Raw genomic sequence first — 25,361 nt, forward strand, 5'->3', positions numbered from 1 at the left:
CATTCATTTCTATGCCCAGGTTTGTGATAATTGACAACCAGGCATGAGTTTGTTGAGTTATCCCAAGTTAATGGAATGTCTCTATGTAATGGTCAGTTGCAAGCACATAAAAGGATTCCTATATTGCGCTTTTAAAAGGAGTCTACCACCCTCCAGCCCCAGCACCTTGAGATGATGGATAGTTAAATAAACAAAATTCTATATGTGTCTTGAAAGCAAGTCTATAATTTCTTTTATTTCAGTAATATAAGCCAGCCTGGGGTTGGGGTAGAGGGAGGTGAGATTGGGAGGTTGGGAAAGAAGACTGAAGAAATTTTTTTCAATTTATTCTGGGGGGCAGCTAAGTGGTGCAGTGAGTAGAGCACTGGCCCTGGAGTCAGGAGGACCTGAGTTCAAATCCAGCCTCAGACACTTGACACACATACTAGCTGTGTGACCTTGGGCAAGTCACTTAACCCCAATTGCCCAGTCTTCCACCCTGCAAAAAAAAATTATTCTGAATTTAACAAACACCAAATAAAATGGGTACTTCTATATACACATAAGAGAAAAAGAACCGTACACAAAACTGCAAATCTCTGTTATATACAGTTTGCTTTTCAAGTATTTAATAAATTCAACATGTAACTTTCAAAGCTAAAACTGAAGAAATTAAATCACAAGAGTTAAGAATAGTCTGTTCAATGGAACTCTTTAAATTAGGGAGTTTTAGGAAAATGAGGCTTTTTGACTTGGTAGTTGAAAAGATGAAATTATGAATGACTCTAATAGGGAATACAATTAGTTCTGGATGGGAGGATTTTACCTTATAGGTTAATGATCGCCTTCCTCATTTCAACTCTTAGTAGAATCTCAGCTCCTTGAGGGTCATCTGGATTTTGTATTTGTATTGCTAGCACCTAGCACAGTACTTAATACCTAGATAATGAATAAATGCTTTTGGTTTAACTGATCAATCAGTTGTCTGGTTAAAAGATCTGTATTGTGCAGCTTCTCATTGCTCTCTGGGCCTAGTGGCAAGATATAGGTCAGGATGAGGGACATGGTCCCATGCAGTGGAAAACCTTGGCCTTTTTAAGCTTTGGTCTTTCCCAGGTAGCAGTCTGACTGAGACAACGCTCATTCAGTGACTAAGGCTAGGTAAGAAATGAGGCAAAGTATGACCTCTTCTACCTAGTCAAAAAAAAAGTCAGTCTGATGCCATCTTGGAATGGGGGGAGGGTAGAAATGGGGAGAAAATTTGTAACTTAAAATCTTGTGGAAATCAATGTTGAAAACTAAAATGTTAAATAAAAATGATAAAAAATTTTTTTAAAAAGTCAATCTGGGAGGGGAAGATCCTCAGGGTTTCTGGCCCAAAACAGAAACAGTTGCTATTTACATTCACTACTTACATTCTCATAATCTGTCCAAGGATGGCTTATCTATGGAAGAAGCTATTCTCTTTGAGGTGGGAAGCTGCTAGACACTGCCTAAGAAGACTTCTCACAGAAATTACAAAAGAAACTGAAAATAAAAAAGCTTCTGAACTTTTAACAGGCAAACAAAGATCATACTTACTAATAGTGAATAGAAAATTTTCAAAGAAAAATAATGTCTGAACACATGAGCAAAAAGTGTTAAAATACATTATGCTTAATTCAAGTTTTTCTTCTCCTTAGGAAGAGATTTTCCTCAAATGGGGATGCATTGTGGTTTCAGTATACCACGAGTAATAAGTGGATCCACTGCTACATAGGAGTTCAGTCTATCACAGAACTAGAATTTTCAGTTGGAAGGGACCTCAGCAGCCATCTTGTTCAGCTTATATGCAAAGGGAATCCCCGATCTAACATACCTAACATGTAGTCATCTAGTCAGGGCTTGAAGACTTCCTAGGAAAGGGAACCAGCACCTCCCAAGGCAGCCCTTTCCACTTTCAGTGTTCTCTAATTCTTAGGAAGTTTTTCCTGATACCAGCATGAAGTCAGGCTCTGCCCCTTCCCCCCACTGCTCCTGCTGCTTCCCTCTGGGACCAAACAGAACAAACCTAATGCCTTCTTCACATGAGAACCTTTCCTGTATTTATATACAACTGTCCCCCTTTCCTGTCCCCCTTAGTCTCTCTTCTCCAAGCTGAACATCTCCAATACTTTCACCTGATCCTTGGACTCAAGGCCCATTACCTGGTTGCCCTTTTCAGGACACTCTTTAGCTTATCAATATCTTTCTTGTAAAAAAAATATTTATTTATTTTTAGTTTTCAACATTCACTTCCATAAGTTTTACATTTCCTCTCCCTCCTTCCCCCCTTCCTCCCCAAGATGGCATGCAATCTGATATGGGCTCTACACATACATACCTATTAAACACATTTTCATATCAGTCATGTAACATAGCAGAATTACAACTAATTGGAGTAACCATGAGAAAGAAAAACAAAACAAAACAAAAAAGAAAATAGTCTGCTTCGCTCTGCATTCCAAATCCATTGTTCCTTCTCTGCATGTGGATGGCATTTTCCATCATAAGTCCTTTGGAATTGTTTTAGGTCCTTGCATTGCTGAGAAAGGCTAAGTCTATCAAAATCAGTCATCACACATTGTGGCTGTTACTGTGTACAATGTTCTCGTGGTTCTGCTCACTTCACTCAGCATCAGTTCATATAAGTCTGTAATGCCAAGCAGGGTGGGACTTTTTGCTGCTTTTTGTTTGAATGCTTCTCAGCTCTAAGGCTATCGAGTGCCTTTGATTGAGTCTTGCCTTTGTTTCAATCAAGAGTCTTTCATGACCTGCTTAAGTCTCAGGAAGGCCTAGGTCACATGGGTTTGAGTCGCATGTTTGTGAAGCCCTCTGACCCTGAAGAAGTATATATATACTCTGAGGTTAGCTTTTTGTTTTGGGGGTTTCACTTGAGTGGAATACAAGGTTGTGAAAGCTTCCCTATGAATAACTCAGGCAAGGTGATACTCAAATAGTACAAATTTAGTTAGGATGTGGACCTCACTAGGCCTAAGTTTCGTTTTCCTGTAAATCATATGATTTGGGGGAAATCAGGTGATATTCCCCTCTCCCCCTCCCCTAGCCTACTTACAAACCGCCATCTTAACATTAAAGTTTCCCTATAAGGTAATTCTGTAGTTTCTGTGCTGGTATTGGGTAAAACTTATTCCTGGTTAGATTGTGAGGCCACCTGTCCCCGCAAATGGGGACAGGGGTCCAGCCTCTGGGGTAGGATTTCTTAGAATTGTTTGTACAAGGATATATATCCCCTTGATTGCCTTCTCCCCCTTGCCTCTCTTCACTACTATCTCCGCCCTGGTAGTGGGAGATGCCCAATTCTTGAGACTTGATCAAATAAAGCTTCTTTTTTGTTTCTACCTTGAGAAACCGAGACATCTCTGTTTTTTTTACTTGAGCCAGTGGTCTTTTGTCCCACACAGTTTCTGGGGGCTCGTTCCGGGATTCCCCTCGATTGGGGGGGTTCTCCTCACCAGGGAGCAGGATCCAGCACACACCAAAAAAAGATTTATTGGGGGTTTCTGGTCCTGGTGTGGGGCTCCTCCCCGTTGAGGGAAAATCCTGATGAGAGAGACTTGGAGGAATAGAAGCTGTGCTAGGCTCCGACATTCCAAAGTGAAAAGTAAAAAAGCCTGGCCGGCCGGTGTGGTGAAGTCATAAACAAGTAGGCGTACTCTCTGGAGGTAAGCACTCGGAGGTCTGGGGGTTATTTGTTGAGTCTAAGACTCGGGGAGTTTGGTGACGGCTCTCAACCAAATTAGGGTGGGATGGAAACCCCAAGGTCAAGGATGCTTCCGAGAACACTTCACAGGGGACTTCTGGGGAGTTGGGCGACCCTCCCCATTCGGCTAAGTTCTTCTGACCTTGGAGGGTGCGGTGATGGCCCTCGTAAATTATGGGAAATAAAACAGTCTAAGTCTGTGCAGTCGGAGCACAAGCATGAGGTACCTGTAGATAGTCCTTTAGGCAATCAATTGCAAAATTGGAATGAACAACAAAAGTATAAAGGGAAAGGGCAATTAAAACCCATTGCTTTGAAGCAAAATAGAAAGGAAAATGGCCATAGACAAGAGCTCTTAAAATATTTGACCTAAGTGGGTAGAATGGATTTTTCCTGGTGCTTTGAGGAAAGCTCTCCCAGGGAAAGCAAAAAAGCTTTTGGATTTCTGTATCTTTGGGCCTGTGTTTCTCTGTATCTGTGCTTCTGTGTGTGTGTGTAATCTGACACCCTGTAACGTCCACTATCTGGTTTTCTCTCCCTCCCTGACTCCAGTCTCTTCAGAGGAGCGGGAGGGCGGGGGAGAGAGAAAGAGAGAGAAAAATGTTCTCTTGTTTAAGTTATGTGATGGAAAAGGCAAGGTAAAGAGGAGTGTCAGGTCATAATTAGAAAGAAATAAGGTATGTGCATGCAGTTTTAAAGGGGCTTTCATCAAAGTCCACCAGAAAGGACAGGCAAGAAAGTTTAACCATGTAGGGAAGAGGCATGTGAAGGAAGTTTAAGAAAGGTATAATCTATTTGCACAAACAGTGTGAATAGAGGTTTTGAGAGTACAAGGTGGAAACTTTTGGGAAGTTGTTAAAAAAATATATGCTCTTTCTTTCTCCCTCCATTCCAGATCTGGCCAGTTTGGAATGTGAAGAGAGATAAGAAAGAAAGCGGGAACTTTTCCCTTAAATTTAAGTGAAATGTGTTACTTCTAATTTGATGCTTAAGATAAGTCAGAATTTATTATGCTATTTGGCACTAAGGCAAATTCGGAAAATGCATAGATATGAAAAAGAGACACTTTGAGCTCCCCAGTATGAGGAGAAAAGGAAAAAATCTAGAATGTGTTCTATAATGCATTGTAATTATGGTTTCCCAATTTTCAGAATTAAGAACTTTAATGATCCTATAAATAGAATTGGAAAATATTTAATAACATAAAGGTATTAAATAAATCTATAGAGTTAATAAGTACTTTTTTTACATACAACTACAGAGATCCTTATGTGCAATTTAGTGACCCTCATTCCTATTTGAACTTGAGAGAAAAAAAGTGGCTTAAAGCTTCCAAAATAGAGAAATATGACCAGAGAATGAGAATCAATCTGAACGTATTTTACCCAAAAGACTGTTGCTTATTACATTCCTGAGAAAGAAAAATACTTCCTAGAATAGGAATTATCTCAATAGATATAGATATTTTTATTATTAATTAAGTTTGTTACTTGGAAAGTTTAAAAATTGATTCGGCTGCAAATATACAATAGAGAGTTGGCTCCTTTTCAAAATAATTACCCCACTGACAACAGCCCTGGACCCCTGGGCACCCTGAAGCCCACACTTCTAGGCTACAGGTGGCAGAGGAACCTCTCCTCTCAAGCCCCCAAGTCCTTGCTCCCACACCACCGGAACCTGGAATTTTTGCTCCTAGTCTTCCAAACCCAACAACCCCTATTAGAAAGTAAAGATCTTTCAGGGACCCTCCTCAATGACTCCTTAGACCTTTAATTCAGGTACTGGACTCTGCAGCTTCCCAGCCCCACCCTCCCCACCCCAGTACACAGCCAGGCTCTGCGACTATGAGGAGAGAAGAAAAGCCTCTGTGCTTAGTAAGCCTAATATATGTAATGATTTGGGAATGCAATTAATGTCATCTGAAATCTTTCTATTTGTACTATTATTGTGCTTCTAAATTGTAGTAAAATTTTCCTATATTGTAAAACTTAAGTGACTAAAAATAGTGTTAGACAAAACAATTTTTAATCTGAATTTTGTTGAAGAAAAAAATGATATGAAAACAATTGTGTAAAACTGGTTAAGTTACTTTCTCAGCCTTAATTGCTGTTTAGAAAACCAGGTATTTTCTACTTTACCTGTAGTTAATGGAAGGTCACAGCTAAAACAATTCAGCCAGCACTTACTTGTAAGATTGTTAACTAGGTTATTTGGGATTACTGTTTTAATGTTAAAAACCAATGAAGTTCTGAAGAGATAAAAGAAATTATGTCCATCCACCTTTCGGGCTAGACTTGTGGGTGGGTTCTATTAAATTTTATATGGATATTGATTAGGGTAAAGATATTAATTATTGTGAGTTATTATTATTGCTGTTCCATTAATTATCAACCCCCTCTGCCTGGAAGGGAAACTGACTATACCTTGTTAGCAATGATTCAAATTTCTTAGGCTTCCTTTTTACCCGGGGCAAAAGAAGTAGTTAGAATACTGGCCCAGCACATTTTAAACCGATCTAATTATAATAGGTGATTGCAAACTATTTGTAAAACTTTCCCAAGAAAATGTGAATGGAACTTAGAAATGCATATTTGAATAATTTTTTAGAAAAAGTGCATATTGTTATTTGGCATTGAGAAATTTATTAACTATATAGCCCCAAGAAAATTCTATTTACTGTAGTTTACTGTTCAATAAGGGGATGGTGGTGGAATCCATTCCCAGGGATATTACAAAGATTGCATGATTGTAAAGGTGCTTGGCACAATGCTTGGCATAGAATAAATGCTATTTGAATGTAAACTGTTTTAAGTTAAAAATAATTGCTTCATATTCATTAACTTTACGTGGATTTTCTTCAATGTGAAGTTTTGGTGATGAGATGAATGATTCTCTGTATCAGGCAGTTTGGGGTCATATCTGACTGAGGTAAAGCCACCAAAATGGAAATTAATTGGTTTTGGTTTTCAAGTTTAAATAGATGATAATTGTTTATGATATTGTTATGTTTCTAAAATTTTTCTTATTGCATAACTTGGTAAGCAGCTGTATCATCTGTGTTGTTAGAAAAGTAATTTCTTTTGTAATCTAAATGTTATTAGGTTAAGAATTGTAATTTAAGAAATCTTAAATTACCAAATTTTGTCTTTAATTATTTTGCTATCATTTGATAAATTTGTGAGATCGTTAATTAAGCTATTGATGTTATTGCTTAGAGATAGTATTTACCAGAGTATGTTTAGTTTTGGTTTTTTCTCAATTATGTGGAAAAGGTTTGGTGATCAAAATTTAAGAATCGTTTAGCACTTAGGAATTAATAATAATATCAGGATAAATTATAAGCTGTTTCTCAGAGAGTTTTTTTTTATGAAGAAAAGTTTTGTAAAATCCTTTGCATGATTTTTAGAAAGCCTCGACCTTGAATAAGTGTGCTCAGAGAAACAGCAAAAGATAGCAAACAGACCCAAGGTTTTTCTATTTAACCCCTTCCTGGGGTCCATGTTACTTCTCCTTATTTTGTAAAGTTGCCAAGGCACCTGGAAACTATCTGCATGGGCAAGGTCATCAGCCCCAGAAAAAGAACTTGTTTGAGTTATGTAGGTCCTAAACAATGAACTTAGCTTGCTGAGAAATTAAAAGTTTATGTACAATAGATAGAAAGGATTCTAATATTTGGCTTTTACACCAGGACAAGTTTAAAGTGGAGAACGAAAGATGTTTAATTAAATCCCTTATGTATGTGAGTCCTGGTAAATCGTTACTGCTTATTGCAGCTCTGTATCTGACTCTAAGCTGTGATTGGTGGGACTTGCTGTTTAAGGTTAAAAGGCACTTGGGACCATAACTAATTTTGTTTTGAGTTTGAATCTGGGTATAGTTGTCTACATTACATCAGTATCTGAGAGAAATGCCACAAGCTACTCAGAAGGAATGTGATCCATACTGTTAAAGGTGGAGATCTGCATTTGGGAAAAAGCTGAGGGGACAATCTTAGTCTCAGTCTAGGATGGGATCCTCCTGGCCTCAGTTTCCCCCTGTGTTCCTTTGGAAAGGAAGTTTCCCACCTAACTATTTCTGAGTGTAGCAATGAGGTGGAAGAGATACTACATAATTGAGGAATCATAACTATATCTGGATTATAAACAAAGCCAAGGATGTTTTATCCTGTCATATTTGGCATGTCACATGTCCCTGCTTTTTTTCCTTCTATAGCAAATTTCTGTGATCAGAGCAAGTAGTCAGTAAAAGATATGAGCTCTTTTGTGTTATCTTACTGGGCAATCTAATATTTTTATCTAGAACTAGGGCATGTGCAGAAATTTAAACAAACTGCTTAAGACTCGCTTTAAGATGTTCCCTTTGTCTAAAAAGGAATCTAAGAGCAGTAGTATTTTTTCCTATGATCGCTCTCTTACTGCTACCAATGTGAAATTCCATTACAGCACCTTTTTGACTGAAAGAGGAAAAAAAAACAACTTCATGATATCTAAGAATTCTGCAATAACTAGAAACTTTGCTTGTTATGATGCTTTGGAATTAGTGTTACTTATGGACTTTTGCACCAACTTAGTAAAGCTTTATGAAGAAGGGTAGAAATGCATACGAGCCACTTAGAACTCACTTTGTAAATGTTCCTTAAGCAATGTGAGAATGTTATTTTGTTATTTGATTAATATCATGCATGTTTAAAATTTTGGCATAATTAATGATGCTAAAAAGAAAAATGGTTTGTGGCTTGGCTTATCTTGTAGTGCCATCAAGGAAACATGACATGACTAGGTTAAGATTTTATATGTACTGTGTTAAAAATTGGTTATTTAATGTATTTATGTATGTACTGGAGTCTCATCCCTCTGGTGGGGAAGTTAATGATGAGTCATGTAAAGTATGAGAATTTGGGTTCTGATGTGAATTTCTGAAATATGGCAATTGGCCAAGGTTTCAATTTTGAATTTGTAAAGATGATCAGGGTATAATTATTAGAAATGGTAACTTAAAATTGTGCTAAGGTAAATTTTGTAGGAGAATGGACAGAAAGCCGGTTCCTCCAAGAAGAATACGCTGTGGGGATGGCTGAAACAAATACCTAGGACCAGAAGACTTCGTTGATGCTCCCTGCCAGACAGCTGTATGGGAAGAGACTTTTGAATTTTAAAGGGATGATTGTATTGTTGTTTTCTTTTGGGTCTCTGTAGTTGTACTTGTAAAGGGGACTGCCCCCTTTGATTTGTCAATACATTGATCAATCCTACCGATATTTATTAAAAAGGGTAATGGGGACACCAGCATGATGGGAAAGAAAATGTGGTATAAAAGTGTGATGAATGAAGGAGATAGGTGGGTGGATAGTTCATATCAGCAATGGTGTGTGTGTAGTCTTCAAAATAGTGTCAAGGAGAGGAGGGATTGTGTGAGGTAGTGAGAGAATAAAGTGTGAAAACTTCACAGGGTATATGTGTATATATATATATGTATATATGTATTTATATCTAAAATGTTTGGGAATCAATATTTAGAGAAGGGGCAGGAATGGGAACCAGTTGAGCAGGAGGACCGACTAGATCCTGAAGAGAAGACCAATGAGATAGATCGTGAGGTTGAAGAAGTGTATAAGGATTGGTGTGGGAAGCTTTCAACTATGGAATAAGAAGAGGGACTTTGAGTGGAATACAAGATTGTGAAAGCTTCCCTATGAATAACTCAGGCAAGGTGATACTCAAATAGTACAAATTTAGTTAGGATGTGGACCTCACTAGGCCTAAGTTTTGTTTTCCTGTAAATCATATGATTTGGGGGAAATCAGGTGATATTCCCCTCTCCCCCTCCCCTAGCCTACTTACAAACTGCCATCTTAACATTAAAGTTTCCCTATAAGGTAATTCTGTAGTTTCTGTGCTGGTATTGGGTAAAACTTATTCCTGGTTAGATTGTGAGGCTACCTGTCCCCGCAAATGAGGACAGGGGTCCAGCCTCTGGGGTGGGATTTCTTAGAATTGTTTGTACAAGGATATATATCCCCTTGATTGCCTTCTCCCCCTTGCCTCTCTTCACTATTATCTCTGCCCTGGTAGTGGGAGATGCCCAATTCTTGAGACTTGATCAAATAAAGCTTCTGTTTTGTTTCTACCTTGAGAAACCGAGACATCTCTGTTTTTTTTTACTTGAGCCAGTGGTCTTTTGTCCCATACACACTCATTGGAAGAGTGGTTGGTGGTTAGGGCAGACAAGACTCTGGGTTGCCATTAAGAGGCCCCCCCCCACTTACTGCTTTGAAAACCCAGATGTTGGTGCTTCTCCCTCTGGTAACTATGTATTGTGATTTGGTCAGATAGATAGAAGCCTGTCTGTTGGTTTCTGTTATTCTCTCCACTCGTAACTCCTATTTGTAATTTCTGTTTGTGTTTTCTCTGGAAGTTCAGAGTGCTGACTTTTCCCCCTGAACTAAGTGAATGATATATGTATGTTTAATTAAAGTAAGATTGTTAACCCCTGAAAGTTGCTTTCCTTAGAAAAGTAGATCAAAGAACCTGTGCTCGCAGCCCTCCTGTGTGCTGGTGCTGTTGTTCTCATGCCCTTATAGCAACTGCTAGTTCCATTATTGATACAAAGTCTTTCCAGGTTTTTCTGAAGTCTGCCTGTTCATCATTTCTTATAGCACAATAGTATTCCATTCATACCTTGTTCAGCCATTCCCCAATTGATGGGCATCCCCTCAATCAATATCTTTCTTAAACTGTGGTGCCCAAAACTGAACACAATACCCTATACTCAATATAAGACTTAATACACTTTAGAAAAAGCATTTGTTAACCTGACTCTGGTTAAAACTGAGTATCTGACAAGTGTCTATACCATCATTTTCCACCATGATGTCTCAGTCATCATATAGACTTATTTCTGCAGACAGAAATCCATGACACTTCAAATCATGAGGTGGGTTGCAGCTGTCACATAGGACACTGGCCAAAAAAAGGCCACCCAAAAACCTATGCTTCAATCCTTGATCAAGCACCTTGAGGACAGCAAGAAAAAAGTATAGGGGTCCTCACAATCAGTAAACTTCCTGAGAAGACAATGGGAGGGATTTGTCTGATACATCCCTGGCTCCATAAGGATCAAGCTCCTCTACCTAGCACAATGTCATAGTGAAAAAGAATCCTAAAGCCAGGTAGGCCTTTTCATTTTTTGAAAGCAGTACATTTTCCATATGGGCATCCTTCTGAGACCAATCTATTGGGTTATGAAGAAAGCTTCAACAGTATGACATAGTGGAGAGAGTGTTGAATTTCGAGTCAAACCTGGGTTCAAATTACACATTTTCTACTTTCTATCTGTGTGACCCTGAATATGTCACTTTTCCTTCTGGGGCTCAATTTCTTCATCTGCAAAATGAGACATTTGGATTAGATGACCACTATGGTCCTTTCTAGATCTAGATCTGTATAATTCTATACACATAATGGTCCCTTCTTTCCCCATTGCACTAGTGACCCACAAGGTTTCTATAGCCAACGGTGGTGTCAGTGTCTGAAGTCTCTGTAAGCTCATAGGTGAGACGTGATCCTTGATCTGTGATTCTGTCTTGTCCCCAGCAGCCGAGAATTACTTCTGCATTAGAACATTTGCTAATCTTCCACTTGGCCCAGGTTGAAAGTGAACATTTGACAAATGACCCTCGACCCTGATGTCAGAATCATTCAATGGGTACATTCCGACCCAGACTTTCATAATGTCATGGTCCAACAGAGTTACAATGAAAATGTTATATACATGACTGAGCCCTGCTGGGATGGACCATCAGGAGCAAGTACCATGTATGAATTAACAGGCCAAAAGCCCCTAAATATCCCCTCCCCCCAACTGATTTGATCCTTTAGCTAGCCCTTCTAGTGTAATGAAGCACCACATTCAACAACCCCTAGAAGGACATGCTAGTAAACATTAGAAGGTCCACATTGGACCTTTAAAAAAACTATTGATGCCTTCTAGGTTTATATTTTTTCCTATTTTTATATGATCTAAACTAACTGTTCTTTCCTTCTTCGTTTTCTTGAATATCATTGTTACTCTTACAACATATCAGAGACTGTGATGTTGGAGTACAAAGATAGTGGCTCCACTGTTGACTCCTCTTGGGTATGACCTGTTGATTCTTTCTCTTCCCTCTGATTTGATCACTTTGCGTTTTCTAAAAGGTGGGAGCTAGTCTAAAAAAATATGCCAGTAATGCTTAAATATCGGACTACATGAAAGTCCCATGGGAGTGGAGAGATTCTCTGCCTGCTCCCTTTCTGCCTCCATGGATCAGTTCTATTGCTTTTTCCATTTGGAAGCCTCCTATTTTTTCCAGGAACAGATGGACAGGACAGGACTTCCTAGATTCAAACCCAAATGAGTGAGTTCCAAGGGAGCCACACTAACTCACTTAGGAAGGGGTAATAACAATGTTACGAGTGAGAACTCTGTGATTCCCATGTTCTTCTGTGGGTCTCAGCTACAGGGCACGCAAAGTTGAATTCAACACTAACATTGTCTGTAGGTGATCTTCAAGGTCCCAAGTAAACCCCCAAATATTGGGGTATAGTCTGTACTATGTTTCTCATTCACCTTTTACCATATTGCCTAGGAATTGGTCTCTGGTTGTTTCATGCATATGCCTTGTATTTCCGTAAATTGTTAGTTCCTGGAGGGTATTTTCTTTTCTTTTCTTTTTTTGGTGGCAATTGAGGTTAAGTGACTTGCCCAGGGTCACACAGCTACTAAGTGTCTGATTCAGGGCCAGATATGAACTCAGGTCCTCCTGACTCCAGGGCTGGTGCTCTATCCACTGTGCCAACCTAGCTGCCCCAAGGTATTTTCTTAATATACCCTGTATCGCCTAACACGGTTCTGCGCATATAGTAGATGTTCAATAAATGATTGCCAAACTGAGGTGAAAGTGTAGAAGTTGAGGTAAGCAGGGCAAAGGCCTGAACCTGCTGCTCAGCCCTTGTCTGAGAGGCACCAAAATATCTCTAGGAGGAGCAAAAGACAGTGAAACAAGTCAAGGGGAGAATATTCTTGTGGGGTGGGCACAGGAAGAACAAGTAGTATTCCTTTATCTATTTATTACATGGTGGAAAAGTATTTGGACAAAATCGAAAAAAGTCTCTTGGTTGTGTCGCCCTGACCATAGGAAAACAAGAGACATGGATCTGGAGAACATGACTTCGGCTTCTGCTCTGCAGGCTCTCTCCAAGCTGCTCAGCTCTCCTGAGGAGGAGGAGGATGACGTGGAGCAGGTGGTAAGTATCTATCCACAGCTCAAGGGTTAGGCTGCTGGCAGGGCTGGGTCATTGCCTTACCTGTCAGATTGCTAGTGTTGGAGGCTGGCTCAGAAATTGGTGTAGAACATGGACAGAAGCATAACCTCGAGAACAGTTCTGGTTAATGTTCCAAACAGACCTTCCCAAACACTGTAGGAAAGCACCAGTGTAACTATGGTAGCAACAACCATTCCTCTCTCTCTCTCTCTCTCTCTCTCTCTCTCTCTCTCTCTCTCTCTCTCTCTGTCTATCTCTGTCTCTCTGGAGAGAAGGGACAGCTTGAATTGCTTTTCCCACTTTTATTGATATCATTTTGCTTAAATCACCTTCATTTCCTAAAATCTCCTCTCAAGAGCCACCCTTTATAACAAAAGAGTACAAAAAAGAGGGACAGTAAGTTTGGCAGCACTAAGCACCGCATCAGACAGGTCTGAGAGGTATGCAGTACTCCATATCCACAGTCCCCTACTTCTGCAAAGAAGGGAAGGAGGTGCATTCTTCTCTTCTCTTCTCTTCTCTTCTCTTCTCTTCTCTTCTCTTCTCTTCTCTTCTCTTCTCTTCTCTCCTCTCCTCTCCCCTTCTCCTCTCCTTTCTTCTTCTCTTCTCTCCTCTCCTCTTCTCTTCTCTCCTCTTCTCTCCTCTCTGCTTCTTCTTTCTTCTCTTCTCTCCTCTCCTCCCTTCCTCTCTTGTCTTCGCTTCTCTTCTCACGGATCAAGCTTGATTGGATTTCATAACATTCAGTTTCTTTTGTTGTTGTTCTTTTCTATTTACATTAAAGTAGTCACTGTTGCTCCCTATTACCTCCAGGGCAATATAGAAAGTCCTCTGACATTCAGAGCTCTTCCCAACCTGGTCCCTTGTTCCCTTTACAATCTAACCCATCTCCTTCTTCCAGTACTCAGCTCAAATCTTATTTTCTGTAGGAGGCCTTTCCCAATCCTACCAGCTGCTAATTATCTTGCCTATGAGAATACCATCCATCTATTTTGTTCATATCTTTTATGCACAGAGTTGTTTGCATATTGTCTTCCTCATTAGACTGTGAGCTTGATGCTAAGGACTATGTTTTTCCCCTTTTTTGTATCCCAGCACATAGTACAGTGCCTGGCGTAGAGTAGGTATTTAATAACTGTTGACTGATTGGTTGATTAAGCGAGTAAGCACTTAATGAAAGCTTATTGACTGGCTATATATTGTTTTTTTCATTCTGCTTACTTCACTTTGCATCAATTCATGTATCTTTTCATGCTTCTCTGTATTCCTTCTATTCATCATTTCTCATAGCCCAGTGCATTCACAGATTACATTTTACTGAACAACCACATTTCAAAATGCTTATCACTTATATTTATTGTCAAATAATTCTTAACAACTATTGCTGAGAATGGTATTGTTGAACCTATAGGCTATGTTTACATGAAATAACTTTCATTTATACTGTATTCCTTAGGTCCCAAACTTCCTTCTCCCTACTCCTCTGATCTGTCTAACTTACCCATAAAGTGGATACAGGCACAGGAAATATTATGGGCCAAATGACAGAGTATTTTTAGGCCTAGTTTGAACCTAAAAATGGTTCTCCAGTATTTCCCTGAATAGAACTGCAAGTCAGGAGTATTTGAGTCAGGGACAGGGTCTTAGACTGCCTAGGGGACCCCTCTGACAGCTTCTTTTTGGTCATTCCAGTGTTCCCAAGATCATAGACATATTCTCATTCCATTCCCTCAGTTTTGGATAATAGGGAACCCTGCCTAGCAAACTGTCTACCTGAGGGCAAATAAATGTTTCCCAGAAATCTATGGAATACAGTAGAATACATGGATCTGAACAAAATGTATTTTGTTGTTGTTGTGTTTCTTAATGAAGCATTTCGTTATGGGAATTAGGAAATTGTTTTCCCACAAAATGGTGGAATCCCACCATCATATGCACCAGACCAGGGTATTCCTTCCAAAGAATTCATATACCAAGTTTGGAAAGGCATATAATCTGGATAAGTGGCAAGTTCATTACCATTAGATTGTAGAGATATTCACTGAGTCCTTGCGCTTCCCCCTCTAGGGTGGATTTGGTAGAGAAGGGCAGACTTTAGATTAGTCATAAAGTGGAGATGGAATTTGCACAGGAGGAGAATCTAATTATCTGGGAGCTAGGAAGAAGAGGTCAGTTTCAGAAACCAGAAAGTTTAGTCAGGAAAAAGTGTAGGAAGAATAAAACGAAGTCAGAAAGCTGGAAATTAATAAGTGCTTAGAATCTATAAAAGCAAGACACAGGAGAAAGAAATAGGAGGGAGCTATAAGAGAATGAGGTACATGGGCTCCTCTGTGCTTATTTAGTTGAAACAGCAGGAAAATAATTGTCTGGAGACCACCTCCTGACAATGGTCCAGGACTGTGTCATTAAAGACATCGATGGAAATCAAGTCTGCTGCCCTACAGAGATTGTGAAAGAAAGGAAGTGACAATTTGAACTGGAGCAGAGCCAGAGAGGAGGATTTACCCTACTGCAAAATGTTATCACCATGAACATTTAAACACAAGGATAGTTATTTACATCTAGCTCTGTTCGAGGGAAAAAAAAAAAACAAGAACTCGAGAGAACACAGAAAGAGGCTACACATTACTGCTCCCCCACATACCCTGATCCAGCCATGCCGGCCTCCTTGCTGTTCTTCTTGAGCTTCAGTCCCATCTCCCATCCCTGTGACTTTGCATGGGCTGTTCACCTTGCCTGGAGTGACCTCCCTCTTTCCCTTTGCTTCTTAGAAGGAATGAATCCTTGGCTTTGTTCAAGACTCAGTTCAAGTCTTGTCTTCTGCCGGAGGCCTTTCCTGATCTTCCTAGTTGCTAGTCCCTTCCTCTCCCATGTTACTTTCCATTTATTCTTTGTATGCCAGGTCATATACCCTATGTCATATATCATATATGTTTGTCATAGTTGTTTGCATGTTGTCTCTCCCATTAGACTGAACTTGAGGGCAGGGACTGCCTTTTGCCTTATTTTGTATTCCTAGCACCCAGCACAAGGCTTGGCACATAGTAGGCCCTTAATGAATGTTTGTTGAGAGAGATGATTGATCTCAACGAATAACATAACCGATAGTGGGAAATTATTGTCATAATATAATGATTCTGTATGTCTGGGTTATAAGCAAGCTGGAGATAATCGGTCATTCGGATACAGTAGCACTGATGCATTGGAAAGGATAATGTTTGAAATAATGGATGCAAAAGCACTTTATAAATTGTGAAATGCTATACAAATATATGGTATTAATTTTATTGTTAATAAGCAATTAAATTTTGCAAAAAAAAAGCTGCTGTCTTTTCTTTAGCATGTGTTCATTTTGGAGCCAAAGAAATATCACCAGAATGATTTTTTTTAAACCTACTCTTTGTCACAGCAAGAGACTTCTTGCCTGCACATTGGTTTGTTTGTGCCAACCTCACTGAGAATTGTCAAGAATTCCTGAGATTAGAAAGAAAGTACTTATTTTTTTTAACTCATAAGGGCCCTGAAAGCCTCTGTGGCTTGGGATGGGACCTATGATTTCTTTGGCATGGGGACTCCTAGTGAGAGAACTCCCATTAATAATGCTGTATATTATAATTGTATGTTACATTGTGTATATATAATTGTATATTTAACAATGCTGTATATTGTATATCATAATTGCAGCTTCTCTACGATGTATAACCTTCAACTATGAGAGCTGCCCAAAACACTAAGATATTAAGTGACTTGCCCAGGGTCACTCAGCCAGCCACTAGGTGTCAGGGACAGGACTCCAAGTTTCTTTGAGATCAATTTAGCAACATGTCAAAGATTTAATACCAAGAACAGTCCAAGTCGCCTCCATTTCACAAAGTGGTGGGGATGACAAGGATAAATTGCTCAAATTATTGGCTTTGGATCTTTGGTACAGGCTCAAATAATAGACAACAATTACCAGAAGCTTCTGAATGCTGTTATTACCAGTTTAATATTTTCATTTGAGAAATAAGTTTTTTAATAATTTGTCTTTGTTAAATTAGTAAACTGAAACTCCCCTCTCTGTTACAATAGACTGATCCAATCAGTAAAGCCCATGGAGAACATATTAATTTTATTAAGAACTTTCAAGGCTTTATTTCTACTAATTTTAATGTTCTGTAGAAGGAATCACTAAAAAGGACTTTCTACTGGCTACTAGTATTTCAGCAATTGGTAATTTATCAAAAGGCCTGAAAGTTACTGATAAAAAGACTCAGCATGTATTACAGAATTGGGATTGTCACACAAGAATGTATGTAATATGTCTGCCCCAAGGGGGTCAGTGACAAAAAAGAAAGTCCCTGCAGACATCAAAATATTCCTAGCTGCCCTTTTTGTGGTAAGAAAGAAGTGAAAACAAAGTAGATGCCCATTGATTGGAGAATGGCTAAACAAACTGTGGTCCACAAATGTAATGGACTATGACTGTGCTCTAAGAAACAATGAATATGATGAATACAGAGTAGCATGGGAAGACTTATATGAACTGATGCAGAGTGGAGTAAGCAGAGCCAGGAAAACAAAATACACAATGACTACAACAATGCAAATGGAAAGAACAACAACACCAAAACAATAAAAAAATGAATATTGCTAAATTACAAAGGACGAGCTTAGATTGAAAGAAGAGATAAGAGAAGATACCTCCCCCATTCCTTTGCAGAGGTAGGGGTTTCATGGGTATGAAGCATGGCAGATAATGTCAGATTTTTGTGACATATTGATCAGTTTCACTGAATATTTTTCCTCTTCTTGTTTTTTCTTCTTTAAAAAATTGCTTACTATAATGACTAGCTTTCTGGGACAGGAATCTAGGTGATGTAAAACCAAAAGATGCACTAAAATTGGATTTTAAAAATGAATGCATGCTGCGGTACTTTTTCAGGCACCGTGTTGAAGTCTTACTGTTGTTTAAATCCACAGGTTGTTTTCCAGAGAGGTATGCCTTCCGGGAAAATAAGTTAAAGACTGTTATCTAGTGACTCCAGTAGGTAACTGGCAGTTTAAACAGCTGGTTCTCTATAGCAGAGGTGTCAAACATGCTCATTGAAACCAGCAAAGCTCCCCAGTGCCCTGGGAACCATATCAAAATGTCATTGGGAAATATTTAGCAAAATAAATAAAAATGCAATAGAAGACTGATAATGCCCACAGCAATATACATTTTGGTAGCCCTGTTTCTATTCGGGTTTGACTCAGCTATTTTTGTTTTTGTATCCCTAGCACCTAGTACAGTGCCTGACACATAGTGAGTGTTTAATAAATTCTTGTTGATTGAATGAATCTAGACTAGTTCAGTTGTTTCTAGTGTGGAGGACACCAGGAATATCAGCTCAGTTCTTGGACTACCTCTGGAACGTTGATCCAATCAACTAATCAACAAGCATTTATTAAGTACTCACTATGTGTCAGGCACTGCCCTAAATGCTGAGGATATGAAGGTAAAAATAGGCCCTGCCCTCCAGGAGTCACATTCTAATAGGGGAGACAACATGCAAACAAGTATGCACGTTCAAGATACATGCAGTGTAAACCTGCGATAATCCCAGAGGGGAGGCACCAGTAGTTTGGGTGAAGGCTAGAACTCAGTGGGAAAAGGCCTCTTGAAGAAAGTGAAATTTTAATTGAGTCTTGAAGAAAGCCAATAGGCAGAGGTGAGGAGGGACAACATTCCAGTCATGGAGGACATCCAATGTAAAGGCTTGGAACTGGGGGGTGGGGGGGTCCTGTTTGATTCCTCAAATAGGGAGTCTGGTGTCATTGGGTCACAGGGTACATAGAGGGGAGTAAAGTATAAAAAGACTGGAAAAGTAGGAAGGGGTCAAGTTGTGAAGGGCTTTCAATGCCAAGAAGAGGGGTTTCCTAGAGGTAAAAGGGAGCCATTGGAGTTTATTGACTGATATGGTCAGACCTGCACTTTAGGAAGATCACTTTGGTAACTGAGTGGGGTTGGAATGGGGAGAAAGTTGAGGCAGGCAAATTCGTCAGCACTGTTGCAGTAGTCCAGGTTTGAGGTGATGAAGGACTGAACTGGACTGGGAATGTTGTGAGTAGAGAGAAGGGAATGTATCTGAGAACTGTTGTGAAGGTAGAAATGACAAATTCCATTACAACAGTGAGAATTTTAGATAGTCCACATCTTTTGGGACCCCTTTCCAGTTTCTGATACTGTCACCCCATCTGCCCCTTTTAAAATGTCCTTTTTTATTATAAACATTTCAATTCATAAAGAATAAAAGAGGACTAACTGAACTTAGTCTTTAAAAAAACAAAAATACACATGTATATTATGACAATTGTTGGAAGCACTGCGAGAGAACAGGCACATTAATGCACAATGGGCATGGCTGGGAATTAGTCCAGACATTCTGGAAAAGCAACTTGAAATCTTGTCCCAAGAGTCACTAAATGATGCATCCCCTTTGACCCAGCTAGAGGCCCATTGTCCTGAGCCAATCATTGTTGTTGTTGTATTTGTCCTTCGTTCTCGAAGAGGACCATGACATCAGGGAAATGATGACTTGACTTGCAGTTGACTTTGATTTGAGGGAGGGAGGGCTATGCAAGGTCACCAGCCTTACTTTGTCCTCCAGAGCCATCTGGGTCCAGTGACCAGATATTTACCAGGATGACTGGGGATGGCCCAGGGTGCATTAGGAGACCAATCATCTCTGTGTTAAAGGTCTGCAATGACATGGAAGCCAGATACTGAAAAGAGTAATTTGTCACTTTTCCTCTTGGGAGAATAGTAGCAATTTACTGTGGTAGAAAGAATACCAGACCAGGAGTCAGACGTTTAAGTCTGTCACGTGCCAATTTGGTCAAGTCACTTCCTTTCTGAGCTTCAGTTTCACCACCTTGTAAACTGTAAAAAAAAAATCATAGAGGGTTATCATGAGGGTTTAATTAGATAATGGATATGAAAGTGCTTTGTAAACATAAAATCACTATGGCAAGGTAAGATATTATTATTGTATCAGGGATGGGTAATAAATTTAATTTGACAGAGCGCTAGGAGATCTAGAGTTGAAAATCATCAAATTTGAATCATTAATAACCAGGTGGGCTGTGTAAATATTACTTACACAATTGTGGACTCTTTCAGTCATATCCATCATCTGCTGTTGGAGCCTTGAGCCCTGGGAATATTGGACCAGCAAAGAAAGAAGAATCCAAAGGTATGTTGTTCAAGAAAATATGAAATATAATATAATATAATATAATATAATCAATGTTTGTTGGTAACTTCCGTAATAGTAGCACTGCAATTCATTTTAGCCCCTATGTGTGCTCATCAGATCCTTACTTTTGGAAGGTTATTTTCACAGCTATGTGGAGGATGGATTGGAGAAGGGAGAGACTGGGGACAGGGACACTATAGTGTCCAGGAGAGGGTGGATGAGGGCCTCAAATGGTGGCCATGCAAATGGACAAGTGAGAGATGTTGTGGAAGCAGAATTGGCAAGACTGGAAAACTGACTAGATACAGGGAGTAGGAGAGGGGAGAGTCCAGGATGACTCTGAATTTGCAAACTTGGATGACTGGGAGGCTGGTGGTGCCCTCAAAAGAAGTAGGAAAATTTCAAGGAGGGGTGGGTAGATTGAGGCAGGGGCTGGGATAAGAGAGGAAGATGAGTTCTTTTTTGGACATGGAGAGTTTCAGATGCCAATGAGACATCCAATAGATTGTTTTTAATGCATGATTAAAGTTTAGAAGAAAGATTCAGATTGTACATCTAGATTTAAGAATACTTTCTGTAGATATTATACTTAAATCCATGGGAGCTGATGAAATCACCAAGGGAGAGGATATAGACACAAGGAGCAGCAGTTGAATGGTGATCCAGTGAGGGGGACCAGAAGGAAAGGCTCCAGGAGAGAGCCATGTCATGGAAGCTGAGGAAGGAGAGAGTGGCCAAGAGGAGAGAGAAATCAAAGGTGTGAGAAGCTGCAGAGAAATGAAGGAGGTGAGAAGCAAAAGCCATCAGACTAAACAATTAGGAGCTCACTGGGCACCTCAGAGAGAGCCATTTCCATTGAATTAATGGGGTCAGAAGTCAGTTTGCAGTAGGTTGAAATGTGAGTGGGTGATGAGGAAGTGAAGGCTCCCAAGTAAACTCTAGTCTTTCCACAAGTTTGGCAATGAAGAACAATAGCTTTAGGGGATGGCAAGGACAGCGAGGAGACCTGAGCATGTTTGTAGGCAACTGAGAGGAGCCAGTAGAGATGGAGAGGCCAAACAGGAGGAAGAGAACTCTCTGATCATTGGGGCAAACTCTGGCAGGAGACAGGAGGGGATCTGGTCAAGGGCCGAAGTGGATGAAAGGCAGTCTCTTCCTCAGGGCCCAGAGCAAAGGGGGCAAGATGAATCATCAGCAATGTAGAAGGGGTTTGAAGGCATCTAGATGAGGGCATTCACGATAGCTTCCAATTGTCAGTGAAGTAGGATGGGCAGAGTGGGGCTCAAGAAAAGAAGTTTGGAGCAGCTTCTCTGGTGATTGGAACAGAGGCCATCTGGGAGGGATCAGAATATCGCTGCACAGCAGTGGGACCCCAGTGAAGATCAGCTAATGTGCATTTAAAAAGAACCCAGCCTTTCCTCCAGCAGTGTTCTGCAAGTAGGTGGCTCAGTGGATAGAGTGATGGGCCTGGAGTCAGGAAGCCCTGAGTTCAAATTCAGCCCCAGGTGTTTACTGCCTAGTTGATCCTGGGCCAGTCACTTAACCTCTATTTGCCTCAGTTTCTATCTGTAAAATGGGGATAATAATAACACCTCCATTCCAGGGTTATTGTGAGGATCAAAAGAGGTAATCATTGTAAAGCACTGAGCACAGTCTGGCACATAGTAAGTGCTATATAGATGTTAGTTATAATTATTATTACTATTATTACTATTCGGTAGTAGTAGGAACAGAGAAGGCAGATAGTGGGAGTGACTCAGAGTTGAGCAGCAGAAGGACAAAGGGGCAAGGGCTTCAAGGGTGGAAGGTCAGGCATAGCTGAACCGGTTAACTCTGTGTTTAAGACTGGGAAGGGAAGAAAGGTGAGGCCAAAGCAGGGATAATGGTCTCAAGGTCCTAGTGAAGATGAGTCTGGCAGCTAGGTGGCACAGTGGATACAGTGAGGGTGTGGTGTCAAGAAGACTTATCTTCCTGAGTTCAAATCTGGCCTCAGATACTTACCAGATGTGTGACTCTGGACAAGTCACTCCATCCTGTTTGCCTCAGTTTCCTCATCTGCAAAATGAGCTGGAAAAGGAAATGGCAAACCCCACCAGTATCTGCTGAGAAAACCCCAAATGGGGTCACAGAGAGTCGGACACAACTGAAAAAATTGACTGAAGATGTCATTGAGGCCTAGAGAGAGAGAGACTGTGGTCAGAGAGGGAGAATTTCAGTGTTTGCAATCATGAAAGTGGTAGCAAATTAGCAAAGATTAATACCGACCAAGGGTCATAGGGGGATGTAGTGGCTAGAGAGTTAGCCTTGGAGTTAGGACAGTTACTGGTCATGTGACCCTGGGAAAGTCCCTTCACTTCCTGGTACCTCAGGCAACTAAGAGCATAAGTCCCAGAATAGGTGTCAGTCTTCATTAGTAGAGGAAGTTTCCTCATTAGGAGGAACCATCCCAACCATACCTAGCACTTACTCAGATCTGTCTAAAATGAGGAGGAGGAGGAGGAGGAGGAGGAGGAGGAAGAAGAGGAGGAGGAGGAGGAGCCTGTAAGGTTAATGAAGAATAAGATCTTCCCCACTCATCAATAGGCCTCATGTGGAGCCCATTAAGGGAAGTTTGTTTGCTTGCAGGAAGGCTTACACACCTTTTGTTAATTTCTAATTAGGCACTGAGCCTATTGAGTATGTATTCTGAGAGGTGAGTTTTTGCTTTGGGGGCTCGCTTATGAGAAAGATGTTGTGATTCCCTGGTCGAGACTCTGAGTGGCCATGTGTTCAGAGCTCCCCGACTCCTCAGAGGTAAAGGCTGTCTTGATTCAGTGGTGGATGTAAAGTTTTGATTCAGGCAGTACAGCCCTGTCTGTTGGTCTTTATTTCTCTTTGTATGTTTTCTATGTAATTAAAGATCATTGACCCTTTTAAGTTGCTTTCCTTAGTAAAGCAGATCTTAGAACCTGCACTAGCAGCCATCCTGGGTATGCCAGGGTGGTTGCCATTACAGAGCCACAGCAGTCACAATCACTTCTCTGGAGATTGTACTCAGCTCACACACTGGAGGCATACATTGGCCCTTGGTCATGCACACTTGTCATCGGCTCTCTTTCCAGTTAGTGGCATGCACAGGCATACATTGGAGCACATTGGCACACGCTGACAGTGAGAGGTCTGAACAGGGACAGGTGTAGTGTGGAGCCAGAAAGCTTTGGCTGCTTCAAGAACTACTTGTCTTGTTTATGGATTATGTAGCTTTTGGCTTCTCTATCCTTTACCTTCCTACCTCCTAAACATTTCAGAGTTCAGGTCTCTAATTTTAAAAGTCATAAGAGAAAGTCCATAGAATTGTGTGTGTTAAAGTTGTGCTAAACCAAAATATGATGCTTTGTGTGTGTTTCTAACACTTCTGTACAAAGCACCTTACAGACCTTTCAAAATAAGGGGTGTTCTAACTCCATTGCTCGTCATTATTTTCTCTACCTTATGGGCAGAGTAAGTAGGTGAAGTTCATCTATCACTCTTACTGATTCTTAGACTCTTCAGTAAAAGATTTGGTTGGGAGCTTGAAAATGATGGCCAAGATAAACTCATGGGGTATCTGTAGATTTCAATTATTCATGCTATTTCTCTCCCTCATTAACATGAATAATGAAAAATTATCTCTTTATTTGTCTTAGTCAAGAAAGATCCACTACATAAACTTCTGTAAAATATATTTATGTGGCTATAATCAGCTCGAAGTTCTGGGTCTTGAATAATATAGAAATCATAGCGCATGTGGTTTAGATGTGCAAAGGCTGTGGAAGCAGATCTTTTCCTAATAACCAGAAAGTCATTTTCATGCCTGGGGAAGGAAGTGCTGAGGAGGGTGCCTTCCTGCACTTGATGTGGCACCCAGGATGCTGCCTTTTATGCTGAGCCCTGCATTTCTCCTGGGGCCTTGATGCTTGTGTACATTGGAGGCCTGGTGTATCTCCTGGTTCTACTGCCAACCTCGAATCTGTAGGAGGATGGGACTGTGTAACACATGGTATAACCCTGTTAACACAAGCATAGACTTTTACAGCTAAGTGGAAACCTAGAGATCATCTACCTGCACTAGTCAAGGTTCTCATCATCACCACGATCATCATTAATATTAATAGTAGGAACTCACTTTTATAGAGCTCTTTAAAATGTGTTTTGCCCTACCTACTTCCCCAAGTATTGGAGGTGACTTATAGGATAAAATAGTTGGTGGTTGTCATAACGCCCACATCAGATTAATGTACTCAGTCAACAAGCATTTATTAAATGCCTAGTCTGTGTCAGCCACTGTCTGGGGAAATGGGCTTACTGACTGCATGGTCGATCTGAGCTATTGTGTAGAAATTGGTCGTTACCAAATTAGACAAAAAGAAAATTTGACAAAAAGGCAATTCATCTGATAGCTACAAATAGAAACAACTTGATTCTTGCTGTCCAAAACTGACTATGGGAAAAGGACAGCAATCACTTTTTAAAGGGTAGCAGCATCAGTCTTATCTTTTTTCTCTTTCTAGTCAACCCTCCAAATAAGACTGAAAATAGAAAGGACATCTGGGATCCGGAGGAGGTGCCAGAAGGATCGGAGTTTGATGACATGTGGGACCCCCGGGGACAGCCAGAGTAAGTCAAATGAAGCCAGAAATGGCTTTGTGGCTCCAAGGTAGGCAAATGATGGGGTGGCGCTCTCCTTCCCACAAGATGCATGTAGCACAATTCCTAACAAGATGGAAAGGCAGGGGATAGAAGGCAAGTGTACTGATGGATCAAGTAAGAAAAGATTAGACCTTTTACTTGAGAAATGTTCTAACAAAAAGTGGCATGACAGGATCACAGATTTCAATCTAGAAAGGACCTTAGATGTCATCTTGTCTATTTTCTTAATTTTACAGATGAAGAAACTGAGGCCCAGAGTAGCAAAATAACTTGCCTAAGATCACACTGGTAGTAAGTGACAGAGTTGGGTTTCCACTATACCACGCTGCAGTCCCATTATAAATTCCTCTGTAATGTCAGTTATTTGTGTAATGTGGGATTCAGAGTGGGTGAAAACCAGCCCCTTAAATTACCAGCATTCCTACAAACTCTTTTATAATACCATGTTTATGT

The 25,361-nt window shown here is 40.3% G+C and overlaps 1 protein-coding gene across 1 annotated transcript in view; it reads left to right on the forward strand.

Moving 5' to 3' along the window:
• Nucleotides 1-12,900: 12,900 nt before the first annotated feature.
• Nucleotides 12,901-25,361, forward strand: part of DNAAF6 (dynein axonemal assembly factor 6) — a 59,947-nt gene continuing 47,486 nt past the window's right edge. Inside the window, exons 1-3 of the mRNA XM_036740485.1 lie at nucleotides 12,901-13,005; nucleotides 20,165-20,237; nucleotides 24,770-24,875. Coding sequence (XP_036596380.1) covers nucleotides 12,910-13,005; nucleotides 20,165-20,237; nucleotides 24,770-24,875 — 275 coding nt within the window. The 5' untranslated portion in view covers nucleotides 12,901-12,909. The remainder of the gene's footprint in view (nucleotides 13,006-20,164; nucleotides 20,238-24,769; nucleotides 24,876-25,361) is intronic.

The sequence above is a fragment of the Trichosurus vulpecula genome (genome assembly GCF_011100635.1).
Source record: "Trichosurus vulpecula isolate mTriVul1 chromosome X unlocalized genomic scaffold, mTriVul1.pri SUPER_X_unloc_1, whole genome shotgun sequence".
NCBI lineage: Eukaryota > Metazoa > Chordata > Mammalia > Diprotodontia > Phalangeridae > Trichosurus > Trichosurus vulpecula.